Source organism: Mytilus trossulus, chromosome 14, assembly GCF_036588685.1.
Source record: "Mytilus trossulus isolate FHL-02 chromosome 14, PNRI_Mtr1.1.1.hap1, whole genome shotgun sequence".
Taxonomy (NCBI): Eukaryota; Metazoa; Mollusca; class Bivalvia; order Mytilida; family Mytilidae; genus Mytilus; species Mytilus trossulus.
Genome location: NC_086386.1, coordinates 74,780,426 through 74,795,305, shown reverse-complemented (window position 1 = coordinate 74,795,305; position 14,880 = coordinate 74,780,426). Strand labels below are relative to the sequence as shown.

General features: G+C 33.3%; 2 protein-coding genes across 2 annotated transcripts; one reads left to right on the top strand and one right to left on the bottom strand.

Moving 5' to 3' along the window:
• Positions 1–2,160: 2,160 nt before the first annotated feature.
• LOC134696171 (heat shock 70 kDa protein 12A-like) lies at positions 2,161–8,128 on the top strand. Its single transcript, XM_063557831.1, has 5 exons — positions 2,161–2,276; positions 2,869–3,202; positions 5,177–5,398; positions 6,463–6,610; positions 6,958–8,128. Exons 2-5 carry the CDS (start codon positions 2,903–2,905, stop codon positions 8,010–8,012), a joined length of 1,725 nt encoding a protein of 574 aa, XP_063413901.1. The 5' UTR covers positions 2,161–2,276; positions 2,869–2,902; the 3' UTR covers positions 8,013–8,128.
• Positions 8,129–10,615: 2,487 nt separating this feature from the next.
• Positions 10,616–13,617, bottom strand: LOC134696239 (uncharacterized). Its single transcript, XM_063557922.1, has 2 exons — positions 13,499–13,617; positions 10,616–12,876 (listed from the first exon to the last, which is right to left on the bottom strand). Exons 1-2 carry the CDS (start codon positions 13,528–13,530, stop codon positions 10,929–10,931), a joined length of 1,980 nt encoding a protein of 659 aa, XP_063413992.1. The 5' UTR covers positions 13,531–13,617; the 3' UTR covers positions 10,616–10,928.
• Between the last annotated feature and the right edge of the window lie 1,263 nt (positions 13,618–14,880).

Genomic DNA, 14,880 nt, shown 5'->3' with positions numbered 1-14,880 from the left:
TTTCTGTGTCATTTTGGTCTCTTGTGGAGAGTTGTTTCATTTGCAATCATACCATATCTTCTTCTTTTTTTATATCTAGCGGGACACGGGAAATATAACCCAAAAAAAATGAGAATTGCTTACATAGTGAAAGCGGGATACGGGAATATGTCAAAACAGTAAGCGGGATAAGGGATCAGAACCCTTCAATGAGACCCCTTAAATATGGTAGAGAAAGAAATAATTCAACAGCAGACTTTAAAATGAGAAAACTTGTTCGTCACATACAGTACATACAGTACAAAGCTAGTTTAAAAAAAGACAGTAGAAACCTGTTTTAATCTAGCTTAGACCAAAGTGGTAAATTTTAAACAACATAGTGACGTTATTCTGTATTCAGACAATAACATTTCCATGTAAGTTTTGAACGCAGTGTTTGTGAAGTGGATAGTCACAATGACAGCAAATTAAAATATGATGTCAGTATTCAATACAGGAGAAAGGCCGTTAAGATAAATTTTAGGCCAAGAAAATATTGGGTTTTTTAACTACCACAAATTAAATTTTGATCGTATAATTTATTTTATAAAAAAATATATAATTATTACTAAAGACAATATTAATAATGTGAAATAGTCTCTATTCAAGAATGAGGGAGGATGCTGAATTTATTCCATCCATTAAAAAAAAGTTATGAAACAAATACCTTTGAGTATATCTATTTGCATTATCCCATATCATATGTACGTGTTTTTGGTATTCAAATATTTTGTCATCCATGATAATTTATTCAAAATATGATACCGATCAAGAATTTTGTTACAACACTTGAAATAAACAAATAAACGTCACGAGTGTTGCCATTGGTAACTCCTCAAATGAAAAATCAAGTTTTTGTATAATTTTTTATGTTAAAAAATATATATCTAGAAGTTTATGAGCAAGATATTTTATTGCAGTTTTCAATTTGCATAAAATAAAAATAAATATTGATTAAGAAGTTACACGAATTAAGAAGATTTCTTTCAGCATGTTTAGTGCATACATTGCACATGTATTGAGAATTAATTTTGTTTAGTTATCAACTTATAATTGGATAATACTGAGTGTATTACAATTTCGTTTTGGCAGATTTCGTTCGTCATAATGAATTTTATATTTTTGATAATGATTTCTAAAAATAGTAATAGCGAATTATTGAAATATTTATAAACTAAAATATCCTGCTTAGGGACGACATCAAAAGTTCAATGAAGGATAAAAAATTTAATTCACCTAGTTTTTTAACTGACCCCCCTCCTCTTAACTTAATTCGGGGAAAATTGATTGACCAATAGGGATATATGTAAAATCGATTTTAGATTAACAAAACTTGCAGCAATGTTGACCCCCCACCCCCAAACTATTTGATTTAAGTTTTTTTTTATCCTACATCGTTCTTTTGATGTCGTCCCTTACGTATGCGCACCATACTAGCCTTCGCATGATATATACAAACAATGATAAAAATGCGACGTCACTATAGTATTTGATCAATCGATTGTCAGGTCAAGTAAAAATAAATATCTATTATATTTAAATGACAAGAAAGGTTTAGGGTTTTATCATCGTTTTAATAAGTAAAAGCTGAAGGTTCCGAATGGTTATAAAATGAACATGTATATTCATGTATAGATTAATATATACTAGATATGTCGCAAAAATGAAATAAATAAATCTTTTCTTGATAACAGTGACAAGCAAAGGGGCGGTTTTGCCTGACCCTTATATTGTGTTAACAATATAATTACTCATCTTTTATTTACACGTAGACTCGCATTGAAATATAATAATTAATTGCTTTTGAAAAAAAGGGGGGGGGGGGGGGTAGAGTGCACATGCAACTCTGCAAATTGATGCCTTTAAAGCGAGGAGCATCATAAGCGATTCAAATGCATATTCTATATTTGCATTATATTTTCATTAAAGAATGCAATTTCCAAACAAGTTCCTTTTTTTGAAGTGTTGAAACCGTATTAAAAATAGATGTCCTACTTCCTAAACAAATATTATCGGGCAAATATATCCTCACAAGACTAAAGTTGCCGGGAAAGATACACTCAATACATAATTATATTGCATGTACACATATTTATATTATTTTAATTACTTAAGTTTTACGACCTTCAAAGTAAACATAATATCTATTATGAACATTTCAATTTTACTTCCTCGATGCTTTTTCGACGAACATGGCGACAGGTGAAAATCATTCTATCATTTAGACGTCAAAGACATAATTTCGTCAACAAAGCAAGGTATTTTTCAATAAATTTCAAGTTTATTTTTCAGCATAAGTTTATTATTTTGATTGAAATGTTTGCTTAGAAAAACGAAAGTTGTGCACCGGATCATTGGGTCTCGATCATGCAGTATTGAGTAAAAAATATCGATGGGGATTTCAAATTTACAATTAATGTACATAAAAATGTATAAACGTATGTAAAATAACTTCTTTCAGTAACTGTAAATAGTATCTTATTAAATATATATCTGACAGTGTGCATTGTGTCTACTGTTTTTTTTTGGTTTTTTTTTTATGTTGTTTTGTTTGTTTTTGCTTCCCTATCTATTGAGTTGAGACACATGGAACTGAGTTTTTACAGCTTATTCTTATGTTATAATGTAACACCAAGAAAAAGGTTTAACTCGCCATGCATATCTGAAAGTTGGAATTGTTTCTTAATTGGAAGTTCAGCGAACGATATCAGAACAAAGAACGGTATGCTATGGTGTACTAAACATTTGTGTCAACATTCAAATGAATCTTAAATAAAACACATCCTAGAAAATAGTTACAGGTATATAGTGTATTCCCTTTTAAAATAATTATGTAATTGTATATTTTAGGTGATGTTTAACAGATACACATAAAAAAAGAAAAATGACTCATCTTGGAAACAGTATATTTGTTGTAGCGATTGATTTTGGAACAACATATTCCGGTTATGCATTCGCTTCGAAACAGGACTTTGCTAATGACCCACCAAAATACAGTACCAGTTCATGGCAGGGGAGTAAACTGCTGTCGCTTAAAGCACCAACAGCAGTTTTATTAAATTCAGATAAAGAATTGGTTGCTTTTGGGTACGAAGCAGAAAATCAGTTTTCAGAATTGCTGTCGAGTGAAGAACAAGATGATTATTATTACTTCCATCAGTTCAAAATGTTGCTGCATAATAAGGTTTGTATTTATTTTTAGAGTTTTATTTTATCATAGGCATCAATGATCATATCCGCTCCGAGTTTCCTATAACCTTTTGGTATATTTATTTTAAAATACTCTTCAATTTCGTTATTTGGTCTTTCGTCTCTTTTTTCTCGAGGACGACCGATGCGTTTTAGTCTTATCCAATGGGGACCATCCACTCCTTCTTGAAGAACATAAAAAAATCATGTATTATGAACATTTACCTAGTTAGGAAATGACAAAGGAGACATGTGGTTCACGTCTAAATATATATGAACAAGCAACCACACGACACGAAAAACAAAACATATAGGTGCTAATAACAGAATAATGTATGTACAATATATAACTAAAGACTCTATATTCTGACAATCTTATACTTAAAAATTCCAAAGATCTTTTAGAGTACATACAATCTAACTCTCTTTCATCTTGTAACAGTATTAAAACATTTGACTTTTCTACTCTTTACACAAGTATTCCACATTCCAAACTAAAAGAAAGATTGAAAGAGTTGGTATTGCTTTGCTTCATAAAAAAGAATGGCCAACGTAGATACAAGTATCTTGTCTTAGGGAGGAATAAATCCTTCTTTGTAAAGGACTACTCTGATTTAAACAAAAAATTCTCTGAAACTGATATTGTCAAGATGCTTGATTTCTTGATTGACAACATATTTGTTACGTTCGGAGGACGTGTTTTTAAACAGACTGTCGGCATTCCAATGGGAACAAACTGTGCCCCTCTACTTGCTGGCTTATTTCTTTATTATTATGAGCTGACTTCATGCAGGAACTTCTTAGTAAGAAAGATAAGAAGTTAGCAATATCCTTTAACTCTACTTTCCGTTCTTTCACTAAATGTGTCACGCATCTATGCCATTGAACAAGAGATAAAGGATACTACAGATACAGTTAAGTCGGCTTCATATCTTGACTTACATAACATTGACTAATGAGGGTCGATTGAAAACAAAACTTAACAACAAAAGAGATGATTTCAGCTTTCCAATTGTGAACTTTCCATTTCTAAGTAGCAACATTCCAGCAGCACCTACATACGGGGTATATATCTCCCAATTGATACGATATTCCCGTGCTTGCATTTCCTATCATGATTTTCTGGATAGAGGATTGCTGCTCACTAGGAAGCTATTAAACCAAGAGTTCCAAATGGTGAAGTTGAAATCATACCTTCGTAAATTTAACGGACGCCATCACGAGTTGGTTGACCGTTATGGAATAACCGTTTCAAAAATGATATCGGATATGTTCCTTACGTCGTAACTACAATCCCCTTCCCTTTCATGAATATGACCTACAGAATTACACTATTAACCGGATTTGTTATCACATAAGCAACACGACGGGTGCCACATGAGGAACAATATCTGCTTACCCTTCCGGAGCACCTGATATCGCCCAAGTTTTTGGTGGGGTTCGTGTTGTTTATTCTTTAGTTTTCTATGTTGTGGCATGTGTACAATAATTGTTTGTCTTTTTGTCTTTTTCATTTTTAGCCATGGCGTTGTCAGTTCGATTTAGATTTATGAGTTTGACTGTCCCTTTGGTATCTTTCGTCCCTCTTTTATAGCAGTTGACCGAAATTTGATAAAAATCTACAATTTTGCCATTTAATAAGAGACTTTCCGTTTTGAATTTTTCTTGCAGTTCAGGTTTTTTTTTCATTTTACTTTATACAACAAATTCCCAAATAACGTCTCCATTCTAATGACTCTTTCGTTTTCAAAAGATATAATATAAGTTCATTTCAGATACAAGATCTCCTAAATAGTAATACCAGAAGACTGTTGGTTGATTGTTGATCTTTATTTTGTAATGGCGTTGTCAGCTTATTTTCGACTTATATGAGTTTGAATGTCCATTTTGTATCTTTCATGTCCCTTTTTTCGAATGGCCTTATTTTTTATTTCAAAATTTGGTATCACTTAAATTTGATATTTTCCAGAGAGTTACCAGAACAACAGAGATCAATGACGTGGCAGACAAACCAATGCAGGCCCTTAAAGTGTTTAGCCTTGCCATAGAATACTTAAAGAATCACCTATTGAAGAAAATACAGGAACGTCTGAGAAATGCCTTGGAAGATGACGATTTATACTTTGTTATAACAGTTCCCGCCATTTGGGACGATCCATCGAAACAGTTTATGAGAGAGGCAGCTGAAGCAGTAAGATATTTAAGATGCAATATAACTAATTGGATGTTTAACCCCTCAATTAGAGTCTTGTGGTGACCTATTATAGATGTTAATTTCCGAGTCATTTAGTCTGTTGTGGAGAGTTGTCTCATTGGCAGTAATACAACATCTTCTTCTTACTGTAACATAGGTACCAGGTTCAATTTCATAAGACTCGTCATAAATTACTTATAGGTGGAGGCATTCAACTACCTGTCTTTAAATACTGTAAGGAGAACGTACAAAAAAAGTTTTACTAACTGTCAACTGTCATATGATATGAAAATGAAAAGTGTTAATTTTGCTTTGGTCTGAGCAAAACGATTCTTAAGAGTACTAAGTCTTGTTTTGTTTTGTTTTGTGTTTGCATAATACTCATCTTTATTGATTGATTGATTGAGTGTGGGTGTTTAACACCACTTTCAGTTATCTAAGCTATATTGTGGTGGCCAGTTTTTATTGCCCGAAGAGAACAACTGACCTTGGATAGACAAACTGGTAATCCTCTTCTATTAAGATTGTTGTCGAATGCTAGAGCGCGACTTGAACCAACATTCTCATTGTTGACAAAGTTTGCTTGCTGATGATAATCTACTTTGCCACTGAGGCCCCTTGTAATTTTGACAAAAGCAGCAGAACTGATGCAAACGAGATTTTAGAATCTACGTTTTTTAACGTCTTCATATAATTGTGTTTTTTTCGTTTGAAGTTATTTACATTTCCTTGAGTCCGTTTGTCTGAGCTGGCTATATGGGTAAACATTTTGATCATTATCGAAGGCCGTATGGTGACCTAGACCTATTATAGTAAACACATCTGTGTCTGTCGGTGTCTCTGAGTCGTGGACAGTTGTTTCATTTGCATACCATATCTCCTTATCATAATTATATTAAGTTTTTAAGACCAAAAAACATGCCTTTTGTGATCTATTTACCAAAATACCAGTGTAGATGATGCACCTATTGGTCAATTTTCAAAATAAATGTGTATGGTATTGCCAGATTGCTGATATATACAAAAGAATGTTTAAGCAACGATTTTTTTTTACTTTTTAGGCAGGCATCAAGAAAGAAAAACTCGCAATAGCTCTTGAACCTGAAGCAGCTTCCATATTTTGTCAGAAATTAAAGACAGATCGTTCTGGAAATGAATTTGATGAAACTGTGAAATCTGGGATGAAATACATGGTCATTGATCTTGGAGGTATTTTTTATTATAAATTCAAGATGCCTAGAATCGGCAACTTTTTCATTTATTTATTTATTTTGTTTGTTTGTATTGTTTGTTTTTGTTTTGTTTTGAAATCACTGTTTGTTTTTGTTTTGTTTTGAAAGCACTGTTTTCCATGTTGTGTTACTTTATTGTAGAATACTGTTTATACAGATTAACATCAATTCCTTATAAAATTCATGTATTAAATGTAAGAAAAGTTACTCAAGGCAAAACAAATCATTAGAAGGCTACTGTTATTGTTAATTTTGAATGCACATCTATGATAATTATATTGGTATTTTTAGAATATTGACAGACACATTTTGCATATTTTCAAGGTGGTACTGCAGACATTACTGTTCACCAGAGAAAACCGGATGGTACTATACAAGAAGTGGTGTCCCCTAGTGGCGGTCCATGGGGAGGGAAATCCATCGATGAGGCATTTCACAAATTTCTGTGTGAAATATGTGGCACAAAAGTAATGCAAGATTTAAAATCGACTGAGCTGGAAGATTATATTGATTTGTTTCGCGAATTTGAAACAAAGAAACGTTCCATTCGGAACAGTGTTACAAGCAAGATTGTAATAACACTACCAGTTTCATTAACGGATTTGGTTAAAAAGCAACATACAAAATTTGAACTGGCAGTTGAAAAATCCCGCCACAAGGAAAATGTGAATTATGCCAAGCAAAAACTTCATATAACACCTGATGCCTTCCGTGGCCTTTTCAAAAACACGATTGATGAGATAATTAAACTAGTTGGAAAATTACTAAATAATGAAAAACTAGAGGACCTAAAAACCATCTTGATGGTCGGAGGATTTTCTGAATGTGAGCTACTACAAGACGCTGTAAGATCAAAGATTGGTGCTCCAAGAAAATTGATTATTCCTGAAGAAGCAGGCCTTGCCGTTCTGAAAGGAGCCGTCTTATTCGGACACCAGCCTAGAGTTGTAAGCCAACGTATATCGAGAGTTACATATGGTATTCAAAGTTGGCCGGATTGGGACCCGGATATGCACCCGGAAACGAAAAAAGTCACTATAAATGGCCAAGTGAGGTGCAAAGATGTTTTCTTCAAGTATATGACGAAGGGAGATAGAATAACGCCCGGCCATGAAGTATCACAAATATTCCAGGCTCTCAAACCAGACGAAACTACACTGGAATGTACCGTTTACACATCAACGGATGAAAACCCTCGATACATAACGGATCCTAGTTGTCAACGACTTGGGATTCTCACCATCCAGTTACCGCCCCATTCCGCAGGACAGACGCTAGAGATAGAAGAAACGCTTATATTCGGTGACACAGAAATTCTTTGCAGGGCAAGAGATCTGCGCACAGGACGAATATCAGAGGTCCAGTTTGATCTTCTTTAAACATTACGTGTTGTGAACAATAATTGTTTTATTGTCTGATTTGCGGAAAATGTGATCAAATAATGTCATTTCATGTTTTATATTACATAAAAATGTTTTTAAAATGGCAATCAATAAAATGTTTTACGTATTATAAGTCCACTTCTGTGTAAGATGAAATCATTATCGCGTTACATGTAACAGGGAGAAAAAGAAGGGATATTGTATACAAATTTAACACACGCACTTGATGTAACCTAAAACAAAAGCACAACCTTTCAAGTTGTATTATTATTCTTCATCTCGAAGTCAAAATAAGGGTCTCAACACGGTAGAAAAGTTTGTACCGTACTGTCAAATGCGGATCGACAAAGGCTTAGAAAATATATGCATATCGTGATGGCTTTCATGACAAAAATAAATATTCACAGAAATAGGACCAATTCTCTTGTATGCTCACGCAAATATGGTATCAAACAATTAATTCAGACGAATAAAAAAGAAACAAGGAATATACGTCTCTTGTGGAGAGCGATCTCATTGGCAATCATACCACATCTTCTTTTATATAAAAATCAACACTCGTTTTATAAATCATTGGCTCTCAAATGTAGGAGTTACTGATAAAGATAAAATATAATAAAAAGTGATTCGGAGGCACGGAATGTATAGACTTTAATTTTAATTTTATTTTTTTTTAAAATAAGACACATTTCAGAGAAATATTGAAGTGACTCCCTGGCTTTACTCGGTATACAAGAAGAAGGATAAAACAGCCAGAACATTACAATAGTTGACAATGACAATGATTGAATCGATTTAGTTAGAATGATTGATCGCAAATTATGTTCATTGGCAAGTATTACATACATACCAATGACGATCAGTCTGCGTGTGATGTAAACGAGTACACGTGACCTGTAGTCCAACCAAGCTTCAGTGGAGGATGTCATATACCGTTTATGCAAATGCACAAGAAATTTAAACTAATTAAACTAATTCAGACCAATCCTAGTCAGTGGTGTATTTAAACAAAAATCCTACGGTATTAAACGCCGGAAAGTGATTTGGGAATGGACATGAGGAATGTGTCAAAGAGACCCCCACCAAAAAAAAACGCCGAACAAAGAGCAGAAAACCGCCACAACCCGTTTCCCGCTTAAATAGGCAAATATAGGCGTGAATTAGACCCTACAGTAACTGTTAGTATCTAAAATGATATGTTAAGTCTTAAAAAAAGAAGAGTAAAGATATGGAGCTTTAAATTTCTCCGCCCTTGACAAATTACAATGAAACAGCGCTTATATGTTAATCTTGCCTTTACGAGTGTGACATGTATAGCAGGATATGATAACCTGTCTGAAGCATCTGAGATCATCCCTGGTGGTTTGGTAAGTTTTTTTTATTTTCAATGTCAGGCTTTATGAACTGTTGTTTGTCTTTTCGACGTCTTTAGGTTTTTACCAAGCCATTGCTATTTTTTTTTCGACTTGTGAATTTGAATACCCTTTTGGTATCATTTGCCTCTTTCTTTACTAGAAGTCTTATTAATTGGCTGATGTTTCATTGTTGAACAAAAATCAGCTTAATTAGACCGATTGTTTTCCATGATAAATAAAACAGGAACAACCAATTTAAATGCTACTACAAGAAGATAGGCCACACCTACCATCAGCGTCTGACTCCTCTGTAGTGTTTAGAGATGTAAGGTTCAAAGTATTATATCTTGAAATTACTAGACCTGGCAATCAGCAGTGTTTTTTCTTTTTAACCTAAATACTATTATATTCTGTTAATCTGTCTTTGTCTAGTCTTTTCATCAGGTATACACTTTAAATTAACAACGAACATAGACTAATGGACAAAATACTGAGGATTCATTATTATGCGTTGGATACCAATTTTCGTGGGTTTCGTGGGTACAGGTGAACCACGAATTCAAATATTCAACGAATATCGTATGTTCAATATACCTTGTATACAGAGAATGGCAAAACCACGAAATCAAATGTCCACGAATATGCAAGTTTTCAGCAATCCACGAAAATTGATACCCACGAATACAAATGAATCCACAACACACAACGAATAGAGAAATATGACTTTAACAAAATAAAAATCAAAGACATGAAGGTGATTAAGTAACTCGTATAGTGGTGTTAAATATCCTATCTTCTTCGATCTATCTTATTTCTATTTAAAAGATAGATCGATTGATGGGGAATATTTTAAAATGTACATCGACAAATATTACACGTACATTGATATTGTGCTAAGATTATTAGCATTTCTATATGCTTTAACGACTATAGGCCGGGACGCTTATCACAACGATGATTTTGGTCTTAAACTTTTAAAATGTAGCGGATCATAACAACTTTATACTTATTGTCCTAAAGCGATGTTGAACCTTTTACACTCCGCACTCTATAAGTCGAACACGTCGTAAAGAAACCACTTACAGCTATAACCTTTGTACATGCATCAAAACTGCAACTTTCCTTTATCCTCCACGCAATGCAAATTAAATTTATATAAGTCAATTTTATTGTGCCATTATATTTGTTGATTTCTTGTCAAGATAGCTACTAGCAGTTATGATGAAACAGGATCAATAACATATTGATTAAGTTTCAGCAAAACTGATATTCCTTTATCAACAAGGAATTACATGTAAATCATTCAAAACAAAGGATCTGTTTCCATGACATCATGCCCCGCTCGGCATATACCATTTCCATGTTAAATGAACCGTGAAATACAGGTCAACATTAACATTGACTTGTTCAATGATTTTAAAAGATCACATTATAAGTAACCAAGTTCACTCGGTACAGTTGATTTGCTCGATATATTGTGTTAATCACATTGACGAAAAACTTTTAAGGAATTTCTAAGGTCAAGTAATGACTTTTGTCTTATGTGTTTATGCCAACGTTAAGTCTGCTTTTTACAAAAGCAAATCTTTTTTAAATGAGAGTCATTTACACAATGTGATTGTGAGCCATACATATTAATCCGGCTGACCTCACCCATTAATTTGTAAGTTTTGTACTTTTCATTGTAGCGCACAGTTCCTTCAAAAAGAGCGTCACCTGGTTTAGTTTCTAACATAAGTTGATAGTCAACATAAGAATCTATCCGTTTACCGAACACTACGGTTCGATTGATAACGTCCCAATCACTGCTTTTAAACGTCAGAACCTTATTCGGCAATATCAGTTTTGAAGCCAATTTTATTTCATTTAAATATAACGTTTCACACACAGTCGTTTTATTGAGTTGTTGATTTAGCTCTAATATCATTTGTTTTGCTGATTGTACTGCACTCTCAACTTTAGTTGACAACATTTCGTGATCTGCGCATGAGCACCAATGAGGTAACATGTCAACGTCATTACACGTTCGAGATTCCGGAATTTCATCCAGTAAGCTTGTTGATCTACTTTTATGTATTTTCTCTTTTCTGTTGCTTTTGAAATGAAGAATATCCATTAAAGTAGCATAAATATCAAACGGAGTTGTAAGTCTTCGTGAATTAATTTCTAAATTTCGTTTTAATTTCGGATATTTTTCATAAAACCATTTTGGGAATATAAAAAACCCAAACGGTAATCGCTCCTCTAATTTTCCAATAAAGGTTTCCCGAACCTTTCCGAATCTTATTCCATGATCACTAAAGAAGAATAGCACTGTGTTATCTAAAGTATTGTTTTTGTTTAATTTCTTAAAGAAATCTTTATACAAACGATCAGCCATTGCAGGTCGTTCCATCCGATCATGCGTTAATCTGGAAATAAAAGTGAATGCAAAATACGGATTGGATTTGAATACGGTCATAAACTGTTTTAAATAATCCAAAATAAAAGCTGTTTCCGGACGTGCATGGATACAATTATTATCTGTGTTCCAAAGTTCATATTCCTTTTCCATGGCAACACTTAAATGTCTATTATAGTAGTCCGTCGCAGGACGTTCAAATCCAGCTTTGTGGTAATCAAAGATGGCGATCTTTGGTGCATCTTCTGCATAAAACGTCCGATAACCTTCACGTGAATATTTATTCCACATAAAATCATGTTTATCTAGTGGCACGTCTTTAACAGTTTCGTTCCATGGTAATTCTTCTAGATATTTACCTGTTGTCATGGGAACGATATTTGGGAAAGTGTTATCGGCTAGCTTGTTGTATCCTAAAAGTTCAATAGCAGACATATTTTGTAGAAGGTATTTACGTGTTTCAGTCATATAACGAATCATGTTTATTTGAGAAACAGATTCTACCCCAAGCAGCATGACGCTTAAGCGTTCATTCCTATTTTTCGAATGTTTTTGATAAATATTATTACATCTCTTTTCAACTTGATCTTTTCTCTGAACAAACGCAAAGAAATTCGTATAGATAGTGGTGTCGTCTTTTTCATAACAATTCAATTTAACAAATTCATCCTCGATTCTTAGTTTGATATCGGACGTGAAAGCCTCGCTTTCATTTATGTACCGAAAATAGTCATGAGACGTTGGTTTTTCAATTGGACGCCATATTGTCTTATATTTACAGTATGACAAGTCTTTATACCTGCGCGATTCATTAACGGCCGTTCGGTTTATGATAAGTTTGTTGTCTTTTTGGTAAACAATATCGACATCCGGGTCACATCTCAACACTGTTCCCGGTTTTAATAGTTTTTTGACTGACGGAGCAAAGGGATCCACTTTTGGAATCTTGCAGGCGGAGGTATACACTAAAAAGGCATATTCTGATCTTGATGTAAATGAAAGAACAAAGTTGGTCGAAGGAAAGTTCACATTCTGCATCCCAAGTATAAATATAGAGGCCGTGAAAAATAGAAGTAAAAGAATTTTCAACCAATAATTGATGGACCTGAAACGAAAATCAAATGTAAGAACGCTTTACAAAGATACACGCGACAAACATATAAAAATCATTACATATCTATAACGAATAAAAAAATTAGACTTGATTCTAAATATTCGCCTTTTAAACAGAACATTAAATCAAGGATTTGTATAGTTAGACTATACAAATCCTTGATAAAATTAATGATTGGCGAAACAATTTTTTATGATTATTTCATGAATTTATATAAAGAGTGATGATATCTGATTATTTTATTTCAAACAATAATACAGTCAGATTCTCCAATGTGATAATAAGCTTTTTGCACCCCCCCCCCCCTTCCCCCTAATTTTTTTTTTTCAAATGATCTTACACTACTTCGAACGACAAGTCTCCACTTGAAAACCTATAAAAACAAAAAAGTCTACCGTGTTTTTTTATCGTTTTCCATAGGGGCAAGTAGTTTAAAAAAGAAAGACAAAACGTTATGTTTGTTCAGGAACTCTTATATCTTGCTGTGCGATATGGGTTTTGTTCATTGTTGAAGGCCATGATACGACGGTCTGTAGTTGGTAACATCTATGTCATATTGTCTTTCATTAAGAGCTGTTTCACTGATAGGCAATCTTTTTATTGTTGTTCTTACCTTGAATTTAGTTTGTTTCTGTTTTGTTCCATTTTCTATAAATAAAATAAAGATAAAATTTACAAAAGGGGAGTTAATACAAACCTTAAAATTCAAACTGCATATCGTGTGGGTTAGTTGGATAAAATTCGAAATCGTGCAATATCATTTTTGTGTTATAAACCCCGTTTTACGACAAAAGAAAAAAATACATATTATATATTGAAATGTCCACTTTCATCTTTTTTTTATAAAGAGTTTTATTTGCACAATAGATGGTCTATATGTCGTAAAAAGAGTAAGATAAGCGAACGATTTTTAGTGGTTTATTTTCAAGATAAAAGGTAAAGGCGAGGGTTTGGCGCCACATTCTGTATGTGCCCGTTCAAATTCAGTGGTTGTCGTTTGTTGCTGTGTTACATATATATATTTTTCGCCCATTATATTGTGCATAAATTAGGCCTTTATGTTTCTCGTTCGAATTGTTTTACATTTGTTATTTTTGGGCCTTTTTATAATGGACAATGCGGTATGGGCTTCGCTAGCTGTTAATTTCTTCGTCATTTGGTCTCTTATGGGTTGTCTGGTTGGAAATCATACAACATCTTTTATTCTACAAATCGTCAAATTTCTAGTGGTGATGTGCATGCAAAACTTGTTTTATAACCACACCATACTGCTGTGCCTATATCATTCTTGATTTCCAAGTGTTTCTCTTTTTTGTTTAGTTAGTTTTTAAGTTAATTCTATTGGATGAGTCGAGTTTTATTAGTTTTGTTTTACCAAAGTTAAAAATGAAAATAATAATAACTCTAGAACGGTAAATGACTTGATGCTCAAATTCTATGTGTTCTTGTTCTTAGCATTATGTAAAGAGTTTCATTAAATGTAAATCAGTCAAACTTAAGTAAGAGTGTTGTTTTAAAAGGAAACTACTCTTGAAATGATAGACATTCTGCAAAAATGTAATCTGTGTGTGCGAGTTCTGGTGTTTTATAATGATTTTGAGTTTATAAAATTTGTAAGAGGAATAGCCAAGTAAACGAAATAAAAAAAAACAATTGTCCGACTTACAAAGAGGCATAATGCTAGAACAATACCCAATTTCTCTGCAGTGAGTTTTTGAACTTAGCATTGTAAAAAGAGTTTCATAAAAATTTAGATGAAAAATCATTTACGTTAGAATGAGGATACGAAAAATGATTATAAAGGGGCATAACTCTTGGACGGTAACTAACTCATCACTACAATTCATGTTCTGTCTGTAAGTTTGGATTCTTATACTATTTTCTATCTTCATTAAATTGAAATGTAGGAAACTGAAGTTTGAGTACGTGACCGAAAATGGGACTGACAGAAGGTTGGATGGTCAAGGGTAACATGTATAATACCTCCTTTGCCCA

Coding starts and splice junctions, on each gene's coding strand:
- LOC134696171 (XM_063557831.1), top strand. CDS start 2,903: ATGACTCATCTTGGAAACAGTATATTTGTTGTAGCGATTGATTTTGGA. Junction 3,203..5,176: donor AAATGTTGCTGCATAATAAG/GTTTGTATTTAT, acceptor GATATTTTCCAG/AGAGTTACCAGAACAACAGA. Junction 6,611..6,957: donor CATGGTCATTGATCTTGGAG/GTATTTTTTATT, acceptor CATATTTTCAAG/GTGGTACTGCAGACATTACT.
- LOC134696239 (XM_063557922.1), bottom strand. CDS start 13,530: ATGGAACAAAACAGAAACAAACTAAATTCAAG. Junction 12,877..13,498: donor AGAAACAAACTAAATTCAAG/GTAAGAACAACA, acceptor TTTTCGTTTCAG/GTCCATCAATTATTGGTTGA.